The sequence below is a fragment of the Rhodofomes roseus genome (genome assembly GCF_022264815.1).
Source record: "Rhodofomes roseus strain CIRM-BRFM 1785 chromosome Unknown C8Q71scaffold_5, whole genome shotgun sequence".
NCBI classification, from domain to species: Eukaryota; Fungi; Basidiomycota; class Agaricomycetes; order Polyporales; family Fomitopsidaceae; genus Rhodofomes; species Rhodofomes roseus.
This window is the reverse complement of record NW_025952961.1, coordinates 60,708-73,935: the sequence shown is the minus strand read 5'-3', so window position 1 is coordinate 73,935 and position 13,228 is coordinate 60,708. Positions and strand designations below refer to the sequence as shown.

Sequence of the window (13,228 nt, the reverse complement as noted above, 5' to 3'; positions counted from 1 at the left end):
CCTGGCCCGTCAGCCCAGCAGAGAAGCACAAAAACGAAATCAATCCGCCGCAGTGTCACAGCCTATGTATCAGGATTTTCGCAGCGCGTCCCCCCAGCGGCCAGGGCCTGCAAACCAGCCACCGTTTGGCTTCGTTGATGCGTTTTTTTCGGCCAGTCTACGCATCGGCACATCTGACGTTGCCGATTGCCAAGGTACCATCACGCGCCCGGTGTACCGCTATTGAATAATTTATGGCCAGTTTGCGAGCCTTCTCTTCCGTCGTCCCTTCCAGACGCCCTCTCCCCTCCTCTCTCTGACACTCTCGAGACGCTGCACCGGTGCGCTGGGTCGGCCACACCAAATGAACGGACTGTATTGCGTCCTTGTCGTCGTCAAGATCCATTGGATGCCATCGAATGAATCCGAAACAAACGCGTCCGCGAATCTCAGCAGCGCGCGCCTGCCTCCTGTCAATGTCATGGACGCAGCGGACGCGCCCCAGGCTCCGCGCCTGATGTTCAGATATTCTGTGATTGGCCAGCTGACGGGGCGCACACAGGCGTCCTCCCGCCCAATTCAGTTCCGCGCCAGCCCAGAACGCACGCCGACCCGCGCGCCCCTGAAAAATATGTCCGCGAACCCTCCCAGGCTCCCCCCGCGACTCCACACTCTGTCTGACGGCGCGCGCGGCACACAGCAGATCGTGATTCGTGGCTGCGCCGCCCCAACGCCTCTCTGATCGCTCGTACTCATGAGCTCTCCCCGTGGCGCACGGCCTAGCCTATGAAAGGTATATCTTGCCTCCCGGGGGGAGGCTGCTGGGCTTTCTGTCGGGGACTCCTGTCCGGCTGCGTCGTGTCTTCGAGGTACATTGTACGCCGCCCCGCGCCGCCCCAGTACGAGTCCGACGGGCTGACCTTCCGCCCGAACGTGCCTCCGGACGGACGCACTTCGTGTCCACGTTCAATTTCGACGGCAGCGTTCTCGCGGCGCTCCCAGACGTTCGCAGCGCCTTCGGTTTCCGGTGGAACGTTCGCGCGTCCGTGCACTCCGATCTGCAGATACGGCCATCGCACGACGCAATCTTCGCGCAAAGGGATTACACGAGATAGGATCCGCACGGCTCGGAGTACGCGTACGTGCCAGTGGACGGCTCCAGACTCGAGCTCTAGTAACTCAGGCCCGTCCATGTACAACGCTGGTACCGCTGGTGCTCGCCTACTCAGTCGGACGGTACGTGTGCAAGAAGGTTCATCCTCGCAGCGAAGCTCCTCCAATGCTTGTCCGTACTATGTGCATGTAGTACGCACGGAGCGCACAGAGTCCTAGCAAAATGGTGCACCAACTCCGTGAACTCTCCCTCCTTTGCGCAAAGTTTGGCCTGCTCGGTAGACGCGCCTCAGCTCTGGCTGTCAACGCGCTACGTCGGGTGCACTGCACACCCCTGCAATCGCTGCGGCGTGGTTCTGCAGCCGCTGGGCCGTCCACTTGTACTGTGACCTACCTGCCGAACCGGTCGCTGCTCCACACCGCGACTCTGCTGCCAGAACGTAACCCAAACCTAGAGCCCGTTTTTGGACTGTGAATCCCGATTAAAATCCGCATTCTGCACTGACTGTATGCAAGGCATGGTGGGCGCCGCGACTCCACCAGTGGTATGTTGATTCTTCATACAGTCTTTCCATTGATTCTGTTCATCCGTACTGAACAACGACATGTACCAGATGCGCTCCTGCCGTCCTTCATGCACTCGGCAAGATTCACCCAACTCCAAGCTCTCTCCAAGCTCTCTGCACCTGTCGGCCGGATGCACTTGCAGGCGCCCTCAGCTCACCCGAATCCAGAACGGTTCGACCAGAGGCTGGCCACCGCACCCTCGATTAATGCTCCACAACCCTACCGTCAACAAGTATCCGGGTCCGCTGCAGCGCGGAGCCGCTGTCCACCCTTTTACATACGCCCGGCTAGCCGGTACGCCGTCCCGCCCGCACGTCTCAGACAAAACCCTAAGTCAGCCTCCGTTCCAGGACTTGAAGGGATGTTGACCAGTCCCCGCACTGCATCCATGTCCTGCCAGGTGGCTCGTCCACTCGACCACATTGCAGACGCGGAACGGTGCATTTGTACTGTACGTCAGAACCGAGTACAGGAGTGGTTCTGCTGATGGTGTCGAGATGCCAACCCGTTCCCTGGCCTACGGTAGTGTCACTTAGCCCGCCTACTTTATCAGACTTTGGATGTGTCCAATGTGGTGCGAGTAAGATTAGCGTGCCCCATCGGCTGCGGGTGGTGTAGGAGGCACATCGCAACGTGCGGATACCGAACCCCTTCGCGAAATTGGTGAGTGTCACTCAAACTCTGCCGTTGCCCTGAATTTGACTTCCGATTCAGTGCCATAACCACGTTTCTCCACACTTCTCTGTTGTCGCGCTGTCGCCAGAACCAGGGTGAGAACCCGCAGCCGTGAGATGTGAGCGCGACAATGCTATGCACACACTCTCGTGCTGGAAGTCGCACCACTGCCCTCACGGCCACCGGTACCGACGTGTTGACAGATGACTGACATGGACGAGAACGACCACGTTGCCTGTCAGGAGGTGCGTGCAGTATCATATGATCGACCCGTCAGTGGATTTCAATCATTGATTCCTGTTCAAGCCAAACCCACCGCACAGACGAACTCAATCACATTCTCACTGCAGGGCCGACGCTCGATATGCACAGGAACTTTATCGGAGAAAGGCACCCGTCGAGATTGGCTGACACCTGCTCTGTCCGATAGACTCAAGGCCCACTCGATCCGCCTTCGTCCACCTTGTATCGACTCGGAGGCTTCGTGCTGTGAGTGGGCAGATGCATGTCAAGATCAAGTCAGGTCGACCCCCTTTTTCTCCTTCTAGGTACCTGTCCCCGCTGATATCGCGCGGATCTATCATGTGTCAATACGAGCTCAGTTCCGAGAATACAACGACCCCTGCAATCTCTACCCACCCCTTTCAGGAACATGATGATGATTGCTTATTCGTACATATCGCGATGTCTGTCGACCACAACCATTACATGCGTCGTTTGCGCGGCTCCCAGAATCTCACATATTCTGAACTGTACGCAGACTGCAACTCCGCAGGCTTCTGAGGCCCAAGGCCTAAGGCCTTGACCAGACGTGACTATGTACAGGTGTCCCATCGTCAGGAAGAAGTCTGGGTACTATGAGGGAAGACACAAACACCGCGAAACACCCTCCGAGCGCTCCGCATCATGACCGCGTCGAAGTCGAAGCTTGGTCGAAGCAACATAAATATAGACGCGACATATAGTGAATGGTCGTTGTAATCAACGGCACGGCACGCCCAAGTAGAGCGCGGAGGTCCGCGGGCCGCATTCATCTCGAGCGCGCCGTCGTGGACATTGCCAGGACAGTCCACGATGATATGTGTTCGAATGTCGGATGGCCCATTGTCGGGCGTACCTGCTCAGTCTCGGCGCTGAGTGACATGGACAGTCACAGAAGCTCGCATCTCAGAATGTGTCCGAGGTACGCATCGCACCATTCATCATGACCCAGGCTTCCGAGTCTGAGGGCGCGCTCGCTGGCGGCTCGCGCGATATGTATGAGCACAAGGTGCGAATTCGCCTGATCGCCAGTTCGATAGGGGGTAAACAAAGATGAAACGCGCCCGGTCGGGAGGCAGAACGTCCCCCAAACATCTATGCGCGGTTCTCCAGGTGACGCCTTCCAAGTACGTATTGTTGACGAACGAATCCGATCCTCAGTCCGGACATTCGGCGGTGCGTTGTCAGCGATCGTGTTCGACGGTGTCTGATAACGGACCGATAGTGCTCTTCCAGGCTCTTCCGTTCACTGAGATCACAGCATGACAAGAAATCGGCGCGTGGTTTTGTAGTGCCACTGGACGCATCGACAGGCCGAGCGGCAGGGCAGTCATGACGGCACACCGCACTGATAACCTCTTGATAGACTTGCGATGTGAACCCTTCGGACGTACTGAATCGGAAGCCTCTCCGGACCCTCTGTGCTGGGCACGAAGTACGTGTCAGACGCGGGTGCAGAGGCTTGACTTACATACCTCAATCCTACCTGCGTTCGGCTTAAAGTAGCGAAGCGCGGTGAACATGGATAATTGTTTGCAATATTAGCACATGACATAGTGAACCTGGACATTGGCTTGTTTTCGATGGTGGTCAACACGGTCGACATACAGGATTCGGAATGCAGCCTACATGGGTTGTAAACGTCAGGAAGGGTATGCATGCCGCGTGGCCTCGAGCTCCGTGAGCCGCTCACTGGGACACGTAGAACGGTTGACCTTGATGAGGGCGCTTTGTACCGCCCCCTCTCGAGCAGTGTCAGCAAGCAAAGCATGTTACTATTCTTGTCATTTGCACTCGCATACATTGCTGGAGTCTCTGAAAGATGAAATTAGTAACGGAATTGGGATGCTTCTCTACGATGCAGCATCCCGACATGGCAGGACATAGCCAGCCCCACCACTCGTGAGAATGCTCCGACGATTAGTCGGAAAGAAGACAGAAGATGACGCAATCAGGAAATTCGAAATTCAAACAAGCTCTGCTACATAGCGGGAGCACCCCGGGAAGGCCACGAGGATATCATCCATCGCGAGAAGAATGAGTGTGGTGGGAACGCCACGGAAGCGCCATTGTATGTGGTACTCAGGCTCACTGTGCATCCCCTGATTTCTGGCCATCGCATAAGGAATCCTGCTAAATACATCACTGTGAAATTCACAGTAGCAGGAATGCGAGTTCAGAGAGCGGGTCTATGGTACGGCTGCGCCGAGAAACGAAGTCAGCACAGATTTTCCGTCAATCCGAAATACATGTCAAACACAAGGACGGTGAGGCGAAGGTGAGAAGTGGCATGCGAATTAAGGCAAACAGAGGGAAGGCGAGACTCGTAGAGTGGAGTGTCAGAGAAGGCGCAGTAAGATCGGCAGCAGAACTATGGTTGTCACCGTGAGACGGAGCCTAGCGTCCGAGCCTTCCATTACGGCGCGGGTCACCCGCCGCATATATCTACGGCTGTGTGAAAGCTTCATGGAAGGAGAGCTAGTGTTTGAATCACTGACTCGGAACATGCACAAAACACGAGTTTAACGTCCGTCTTCTGAACTTCGGGAGCATGTGGATGATCGCAGCAGCTGACTCGAACAACTTGCAGCTGAACCCGCAAAGCCCACAAAGGGTTTCGCACAGTGTGAAACGCAGAAGTCAAGAAGTGGCGCTTCCTCGGTGCATACGACGGAGACGTCCAGTGCAAGAACCAGTTACCTGAGGTCATCAAGGCAATTGAAATACGTAGAGGTCAATAGACAGAAGCGAAGTACGTACCGCGAGTCAACAAACTAGCTGATCCCACACCGGGCATCATCCGGTTCGAAGACGAGTGGTGGGTCATGGTGATATGTTCCAGTAAGCACCGTTCCGACGATCGTCACGGTAAAACAGCATGCAGAACGAGAGCTCACCGACCAACGGCATATTGTCTCCGAGCTCTTGTTTGGGCAACGGACGTACGACGATGAACAACCCGCAGATTTATAGCACACATTGAGTGCAGCGTGTTTGTAGCAAGTCCGAACCATCTCAGTTTCTCGGAAAAGGCGCAAAGACCATAAGTCAAGCGACATGCCTCAGTCTACTCAGTATATCATGAGTATAGTTCGCCGGGATGAGATACACGAACCTGTGAAATATGACATCCGTAGTCTCTACCAATCGCAGGGATGATCCCGTGTCGAGAAGGGTCATAGCTACGGCCTTGTTCGTAGTGGGATCCAAGCGAAAATACTGTCTCTGGGGCTAGTGTTCGTGTAGACTCTGATGAGCAGCAAGCACGCACGGTGGCCGTGGGCCGTGTCTGTCGACGCTGTCCTGATTGAAAACGGATACGACTCAGTGACAACTAGTTCACACACCGGCGAAGCGAATGATATGAGCGGAGACATGTACCTTGAGCACTGGCAAGGCTAGCCTATCAGTGAGTATGACTGCATCACGTCACAATTAGGGATGGTCAGCCCGTACAAGTGATCCACGTTGAGGAACTCCAACCTCCTGGTATAGTCATCATGAGGAAGATGGTCAGTTCGGTGGACAGGGACGATGGGAAGTTACTATTAGGGCAGGACTTCATTACCTCACCGCGTTCTCCGTGGCCCAAGCCGTGACGTGACTCCTGTTTCGAATTCACGTTGGCATAGACGGCCTATCGGAGTCAACAACAGAGAGTGTATAAATCGAGAGAGACACAGGCTAGCTATAGACTCATCAGGGTCATCACAGTTCGTAACTGAACCGTCTGAACCTGTCCGGAGCGCCCGATTTCTACGGAGCGCCCGTATCGCTCGTGAGACTGATTCGGGCCCGTGCGCGTGAACGCGGTCGCACGCGGCGAACACTGTATCCTGCAGCCACATCTGGTTCTGTTCTGCCCGTGTGTTCGCCCCCAGACCCAGACTTCATTCAAGACACAGTCAAACACGCGGGTTTCCAGGTGGACGCCTCATCCACTTACAGTTTCGATGCTGCAAACAGAAGAGAGGCAGATGACATTGGAGGCAAGTATGTACCAATCCACGCGGCAGAAGGTGCACTGCAAAATGGCTATTTTTTCCGATGTATCGGAATCTCGATACCCTCAAATTCGTCGGGCAACCTAAGAACCCCGTACTTGCTCGTATGAGGCTTGCCAGTCAGTTCTCCGCCGCGGCGTCGGTCCGGGGTGTCAATGACAAGGTAGTGTTGTTGTAGATGTTTCGATGGAAAGCGCCAGCGGGCTCAGGATGGCCTGATACTTGGATACTTGGAATTTTACAGAACACTGGTTGCGCCCACCGGCGATTTGTAGTCGGTTGCCATTACATGTTCGGGCCTGCGCGTGGATAGGCGCACCGCGCCATCACGCGTTCGAGGGACAGGGCCACTGTTGAGTTTATCTCCGAACCGACATTCATGCACAGATTAACTTTGCTACAAGGTAGCGGAAACAGACAGTTGTATAGCGTTCCAGTGAGCAGGATCTGCGCCCGGAACAGCTTCCAGGAGGAACGAGACTGCGGGCGGCAGGAAACGCGGTCACGTGCAATCTCATTGAGGCAAGGGAGGGCATTGTAGTCCGCATCTTCGACGAGGCACTGAGAACGGACCCAATGCCCGTTGGTTGCCATATGCGCGACTAACTCCACAATCATGGACAACACTTGTTTCAATGGTACGCCTTGCCACCAACACCAGGTTTTCTCGCGGGATGTGCTCTCCGCAGCCGTGGCCCCGATGAAGCACTTACACCGCCGCTGTTGGAGGTGGGTCCCTCACGCACCGCTGGCCGTCAGTAGCAATGTTGGGAACGAGACTGCCTTGCTCTCTGATGGCTACAGGAACCGCGCGTGGTGGTATAAATCCTCAGAACAACAGAGAGTCAAAATTATACACACAGGATAACCAGCAAAGCAAGGCACATCGATGGCGTCACCAAGTTCTTCAGCAGCTACACTCGAGAGAGGAAAAGCGTGTCTTCGGTGCCGGTAGGTTCGTCCCACTTACTGCTGGCGACGACGCTAACGTACCGTGACTTTCGTAGACGTCGTAAGATGGTGATTAGTAGTCCACCCATTCTCGCGTTACGAGCGTAAATTGACTCTTCACTCGATAGCGTTGCGATGGAGCACACCCTGCATGTGGCCAATGTACAAAAGCTGGTCGTGCCATCGACTGCGAATATTCGGACGGCAAAGGCCCGACGGCCAGTCAAATACTTGAGGAGCAAGTATCGCAGCTGCAATTACGCGTTGCCGAGCTCGAGAGTGTTAATGCGGCACCTCTCACCCTGTTTGACCCCTATGAGTCCTTCCGTAGGTCCCAAGGCGGCGGGGCGCTGCCTTCACAGCAACGCAATCAGACACTGCACACTCTGTAAGGCTCAATTTCTCGGCAGCGGGTCGAAACTGACGCGTGTGGGCAAGGTTGCGCACTTTCTTTCATCATTCCTCGGCATTTGGATTTTTTCTGCACATTCCGCGCTTCCTCCAACAGGTTGCTTCTCCTCCAGGCACAGGCTATCCTAACCACGTTACTCTTCTCCTGAACGCTATCTACCTCGCGGGGGCGCAGGCTACCACGGATGCGCAGTTGCGCGCGGGACAATCGAGCTATCTCGCCACTGTGCTCAACCTCCTCACGCCTGCACTTTCCGGAAGCGCCGACAATGCGGCGATCATGTACGTTCTTCAGACCGAGATCATCCTGACATACTATTTCCTCGACAACAACCGAGGCATGGAGGGCACCTATCACTGGCGCGCAGCTACATCCATCGCCTTCGCCTGCAAGCTGCACCGCATTCGGAGCTCGCGGTCTTCGTCTGGCAACCCCGCGGGCGGCGCTCAGTACCAACTCGGTCCTCCTGTGGATAGCCTCGAAGAGGGTGAACGCATCAACGCCTTCTGGCAAGTGCTCATCCTCGACAAATGTCTGAGCGTAGCGCTCTCGTCGCCTTCCGCCTTCACGGAGGACGAGGCCAAGGGCACGGTCATCGACTCTCCTTGGCCGATGGACGTCAGTGTATACTTAACCGTAGGCTTTCCTCAGTTCCATCGGAGCGATCATTGATCTCACTGCACTGCCACTCCATAGAATCCCCTGCCTCCTGGCGCACGTGGCATGCGTACCATACAAACGTACATGCAATCAATGGGATCTCCCAACCGAGATCGGCACTACATTGCTATGCAGGTCAAGGCGTCAATTCTATATGCCTATGCCAGCGACCTTGCGAAGACGTATAACCCTAGTGAGCCCGTGTTCTCGGCTACAGATTCGTGACAACGTCGTTGAAACGCATCGCCCAGATGATCACGCTTCAGTGTCGCGCTTCACCTACCTCGATCGGGGGATCGACCAGTTGGCGCGCGACCTACCTCCAATCGCGAGGGCGGAACCCTCACGGCCTGATATCCTCCGCACGCTGCTCACCATTCACCTAAGCGTCTACTGTGCTACGCTACAACTCAACACGCCCATAGACATGGCGGGAGTGATGTATCAAGGGAAGTCCTGGACGACGGCACTCAATGCCGTCACGGTGCTGCAACAAGCCAACCTCGGCGCTATCAAGTTCATGGAACCAGGGGCAGCAGTACGTGCATCTTTATGTCAATATCAGGAACGTCGAACTGAGCACTTCCCGTAGTATCTTCTCACTATCGTTGCGGACATCATCGTACGCGGCATCATGACTCTTGGAGCCCAGAATGTGATCGACGCGTCGAATCAGGCCGCTTTACTGGCCCCACTCAGCCAAATTCTGTCTGCCATGGAGTGGTGGGGCCGTACTTCGCCTGTCTTCCGTATGTTTTCCGCTGCGATGTATCACGCATAAACTGACCTCTCTTTAGAACAACAGCGCGCAATCGTTCAAACTTTGCTCATCCAGATCTGATGCATAACCTGCATGACCACCATCCTCAACTGACATCTCTCCTCTTGCTCGTGTATTCGAAGGTCCTCCTATTTATTCACCGTCATGTTACCTAAATCATTGCAATGCTCGCTACTGCAAGTAGCGGCGAACTTGGACGCTGAATGGTTTTGTCGACGCTGTATTTGTATGACATGATGTTGCACTTGTTATTTATTGTATCCGAGTCTTCGAGACCGAAGAGCCATCGTACCTCAGGCCTCATCAGTTAGACGCGAGATCAAAATTTGACCGCCACCAATAAGGTTTCATCGTCATTGACAAATAGGAAGGAAACTGCTATACGCACTGTACCACACATCAAATCCCACAAACCAGTGGCCTTGAAGACCTCTACCGTAAGTTCCACAGTGACTCTGCACTGTATTGAAGACGGTTGCGCAGATATGCTGCGCATCCAGAGGCACTATCATGTATACAAGTCGATGATCCACTGCATTATACCCATCCAGAACCTACGACCTCATCTTCGTGAAGATATTCCGCAGTGGCACCGGCATCCGACTCTTCGTTGGAGACGACTGCCGCTTCGCAGCCACGCTCTCAGGGTCAGCCTTCGCGGTGTACGTCGACACCGACTTCATCAACCGCCGAGGTTTTCCGATGTCGCCAACGGCGATGCTCTTGCGCGCCGGCTGTTCATCCTGCACCGCCGTAGAACTGCGCTTGGCAGGGAGGCTCTGACGGACATTGAGTGCCCGGAGAGGGCCACGCTGTTCGTCCGTGAGAATGGCCGGCGTTGGCGTCTGCGGGCTCGTCATGTCGGTCGTGTGGCGAGCCATAGCGCGGAGGGCGGGGTGGCGCGGCCAGGTCGTCGGCTCATTTTCCTTGGTGTGCGACTTGTCAGGAGATGTGCTCGTTTGAGGCGCGTAGCTGCGTCGCGACAGGATCTTGCGAGGCGTAGAAACCGGCGGGACCGATCCTGACCGTGACCGCGCAGTGTCCTGCTTCTGAACCTCCTCACACTCCACAGGGGCCTCGACACACTCCGGGACCATAGAGAAACGAACACTCTTCTTCGGCTTCAAGATCCCCTTAGACGGGCGCATACTCGCCGTGCTCGTGGGACGCGATGGCACAAGGAAAGATTGGTGGCACGCAGTGCACGAGAGGTGGCCTCCGGCCGGTGGCTCGAACGGAACCGGCTCTTGCTCTGCTAGCTCTTCTTTTGTGTGCTGCGCTTCCGTCGGTAGCAGAGAGGATACTCGAGGCGATGGCGAGCGCTCGATAACAACAGTCCTCCTCCTTTGTCTCTTGGGGTCCACGTCCGGCGTCGGTGGCGATGGCGTCGCTGGAGAACCAGCTTCCATTATATCGACAAGAGTGACAGACATGTCGCAGGGCGTGGAACAAGGGGAGACCGGAGGCTGCGATCGCACGGGAGTGTGCTCGAAGAGTTCAGGGATCTTGTCGGCGTGTTGTTCAACAAAGTCGCGCGGACCGGCCCAGTCGTCCTCTGCCGCGTCGGATATAGGCGCTTGTTCGCGAGCCAAAGTGCGCGAGTGGCCCTCGGGTTCCTCCGGTGCAGGCAACAATGGAGAGCAAGGCAGGCTCAAGCATATCACCGGCAACCGTGAATACAAGTCCGTGCACATGAAGACGAGGTCGTCAGAGGGTTTCGAGGCCTCGCTATCCAGGTAATCGAACGAGGGCCTTGACGATGACGGTGAGCCCAAAAATGGAGACGGTATGCCTGGATATGATATGGCCTGTGTGACGAGACCGGCTGACGAAGGCACGGCGATTGGGGATGGCATCTTCAGACCTCTGCGGAGGGCTAGTGGGACAGACGCAAGGCTATGTGAGGATTCAAGCGAAAGCGGGACGATAGCCGTGGAGTTCGAAACCATGATAGTAGGGACGGTATGCTTGGTCTCGGCGCGTGATTCTTGCGAGCCTTCGCCTTTTGTTCCTTCGTCCTCAACTTGGATCATAGGGTGGCTGAGCTCAACTATATTCCCAGCTTCCTCCGTACCATAACCGATGGAAACTGCAAATGAGCATAGAGAGCCATTGTCGGAGGGTGATATACGGATGGCTTCGCGCCGGAAGCGTTCGGGTGCCACAAGAGAGCCTTCTGGTATCCAGACAGAGCCGACAGACGGCATAGGTCCTTCAGACGGAGTCTCGAGCTCACGAGGCGGATGGCCCGATACAGATAACTGTTGTGACAGTGACAATGCGTTAGAAGTGCCTCGTCCAGCGCCAATCGCACGTACCCTCCACCGGTCGATATATATGTTCTCCATGATTGCGAGACGCATTCTTGGGCGAGTAGGGACAGTGACGACAGCGCGATCTGCCGAAGTCAAGTCCCCGGGTCGGCACTTGGAGAGACCATCAAATGCATTGAGGTACAGAGGTGGCCTAGCGTCAGAAGGGAAAGGAGGGGCATTGTGAAAAGAGAGTGAATCTACCGTGCAGGACGGTAGGAGAAGCGAGCATGACAACAGGTCTTCGTAGGTACGACTGTTCAAGAGGCGCACCAAGTTGATCGAGGACAATGAGCCATTCGTCGACAAAGCGCGCCCTGGGTTAGGCACATTCGTCGGAGCCGTGGACATATCGAGGAGTGCGACCACTTTGAAAAGCAACGATCAAGACATCCAAGGCAAAGACGGGGATGGGGATCCATGAGGCTGTCAGGGCGGTAACATGGACGAGAGGCTGACCGACACCGGGGTTGGCCCGCGGAGCGATCATCCTCGCAAATCATGGTAACACGCACCCGCGTAGTCAGACATCGTGAACGGGATATACGACGACTCACAGTTCTCACCCAGTTCTCCGAGGACTGGTTGTGGGTGCTAGAGTCGCGTCGATTGTTACACCCGTCCCCATGGTGCATCGGACCCACGTTGTGCGGGTCCTTCGTGAGCGCGAACTCTATTGGATTCCAGAAGATTGATATTTCACACTTGGAGCTTGATGCTGAGTGCATCCCGCGGGCTGTGAGAGGAAGATCTTCAACACCGCCCAGGGAGTGGGCGGCAGCCAAGCCAGACGAGGAAATTAATTCAGAAGCGCTCGCACATCCGGAACGACCACGACCACGACGAGCACGGGCACGGTGACGACGGCCCTCCCGCCGCTGTCCCGACACTACTCCTCCATTATTCTCCTTCCCAACATACCCATCTCTATATCTCTGCTGCAGGATACCAAATCTACGTCTCGGTGGAGGCTCTCGACGTCCAGGCTATCCTTGTCGCCCCGCCTCAGCCGCTTAATTCTATCTTTATTCACACCTTTGTTTCGACCTACCGTCGCTCCCGCTCCCGCATTGGAGGGAGTGCGTGCAGAGCAGGCTTTCGTGAAGTGCTGGTACGTGACAATCTGCTTACGTTTCTGCTTTCACGTAGGATGAGAAAACTACACATTTGCACGTCAGTCTGAGCGACCTACGTCGCATTGGATGACACTTCGCATTTCTGAATATCAAGTCTGGCTTGCTACGCATATAGGAGGATACATGTTGACCAAAGCCTTCTTTTTTTGTAGGACAGGACGTCGTTTGGCCAGTATCGACGTGCATACGTGACGTGATCCGGCCCTTCACTCCAGGTGAGTATCATACCGCCTGCTACCTAGGGTCTGTCGTGGGTTGTGACTATGGTCGCCTATCTCCAGTGTACGTAAAGCAAAACAATCTGGTCAGATAGGGCGAGCGAGATGTTCTGCGCTCATCTGCTATTGAGTGGATCATCGGTTATTAACCTGATGCAC

The 13,228-nt window shown here is 55.4% G+C and overlaps 3 protein-coding genes across 3 annotated transcripts; 2 read left to right on the top strand and 1 right to left on the bottom strand.

Moving 5' to 3' along the window:
- The first annotated feature begins 496 nt into the window (after positions 1 to 496).
- Positions 497 to 2,080, top strand: C8Q71DRAFT_459518 (uncharacterized protein). The gene is made up of 2 exons (XM_047918674.1): positions 497 to 1,215; positions 1,707 to 2,080. The coding sequence occupies exons 1-2, from the start codon at positions 766 to 768 to the stop codon at positions 2,025 to 2,027; spliced, it is 771 nt and encodes a 256-aa protein (XP_047781352.1). The 5' UTR covers positions 497 to 765; the 3' UTR covers positions 2,028 to 2,080.
- A 5,598-nt stretch (positions 2,081 to 7,678) lies between these two features.
- Positions 7,679 to 9,687, top strand: C8Q71DRAFT_892117 (uncharacterized protein; the record flags this gene model as incomplete). Its single annotated transcript, XM_047928687.1, has 5 exons — positions 7,679 to 7,938; positions 7,989 to 8,598; positions 8,659 to 8,815; positions 8,874 to 9,160; positions 9,215 to 9,687. Coding segments are annotated over 5 exons (1,503 nt in total), but the record flags the coding sequence as incomplete, so codon positions are not given.
- A 1-nt stretch (position 9,688) lies between these two features.
- On the bottom strand, positions 9,689 to 12,503 carry C8Q71DRAFT_459381 (uncharacterized protein). Its single transcript, XM_047918673.1, has 2 exons — positions 11,722 to 12,503; positions 9,689 to 11,664 (listed from the first exon to the last, which is right to left on the bottom strand). The coding sequence occupies exons 1-2, from the start codon at positions 12,064 to 12,066 to the stop codon at positions 9,958 to 9,960; spliced, it is 2,052 nt and encodes a 683-aa protein (XP_047781350.1). The 5' UTR covers positions 12,067 to 12,503; the 3' UTR covers positions 9,689 to 9,957.
- Between the last annotated feature and the right edge of the window lie 725 nt (positions 12,504 to 13,228).

Coding starts and splice junctions, on each gene's coding strand:
- C8Q71DRAFT_459518 (XM_047918674.1), top strand. CDS start 766: ATGAAAGGTATATCTTGCCTCCCGGGGGGAGGCTGCTGGGCTTTCTGT. Junction 1,216..1,706: donor CTCGCCTACTCAGTCGGACG/GTACGTGTGCAA, acceptor GACATGTACCAG/ATGCGCTCCTGCCGTCCTTC.
- C8Q71DRAFT_459381 (XM_047918673.1), bottom strand. CDS start 12,066: ATGTCCACGGCTCCGACGAATGTGCCTAACCCAGGGCGCGCTTTGTCG. Junction 11,665..11,721: donor TATATATCGACCGGTGGAGG/GTACGTGCGATT, acceptor CTGTCACAACAG/TTATCTGTATCGGGCCATCC.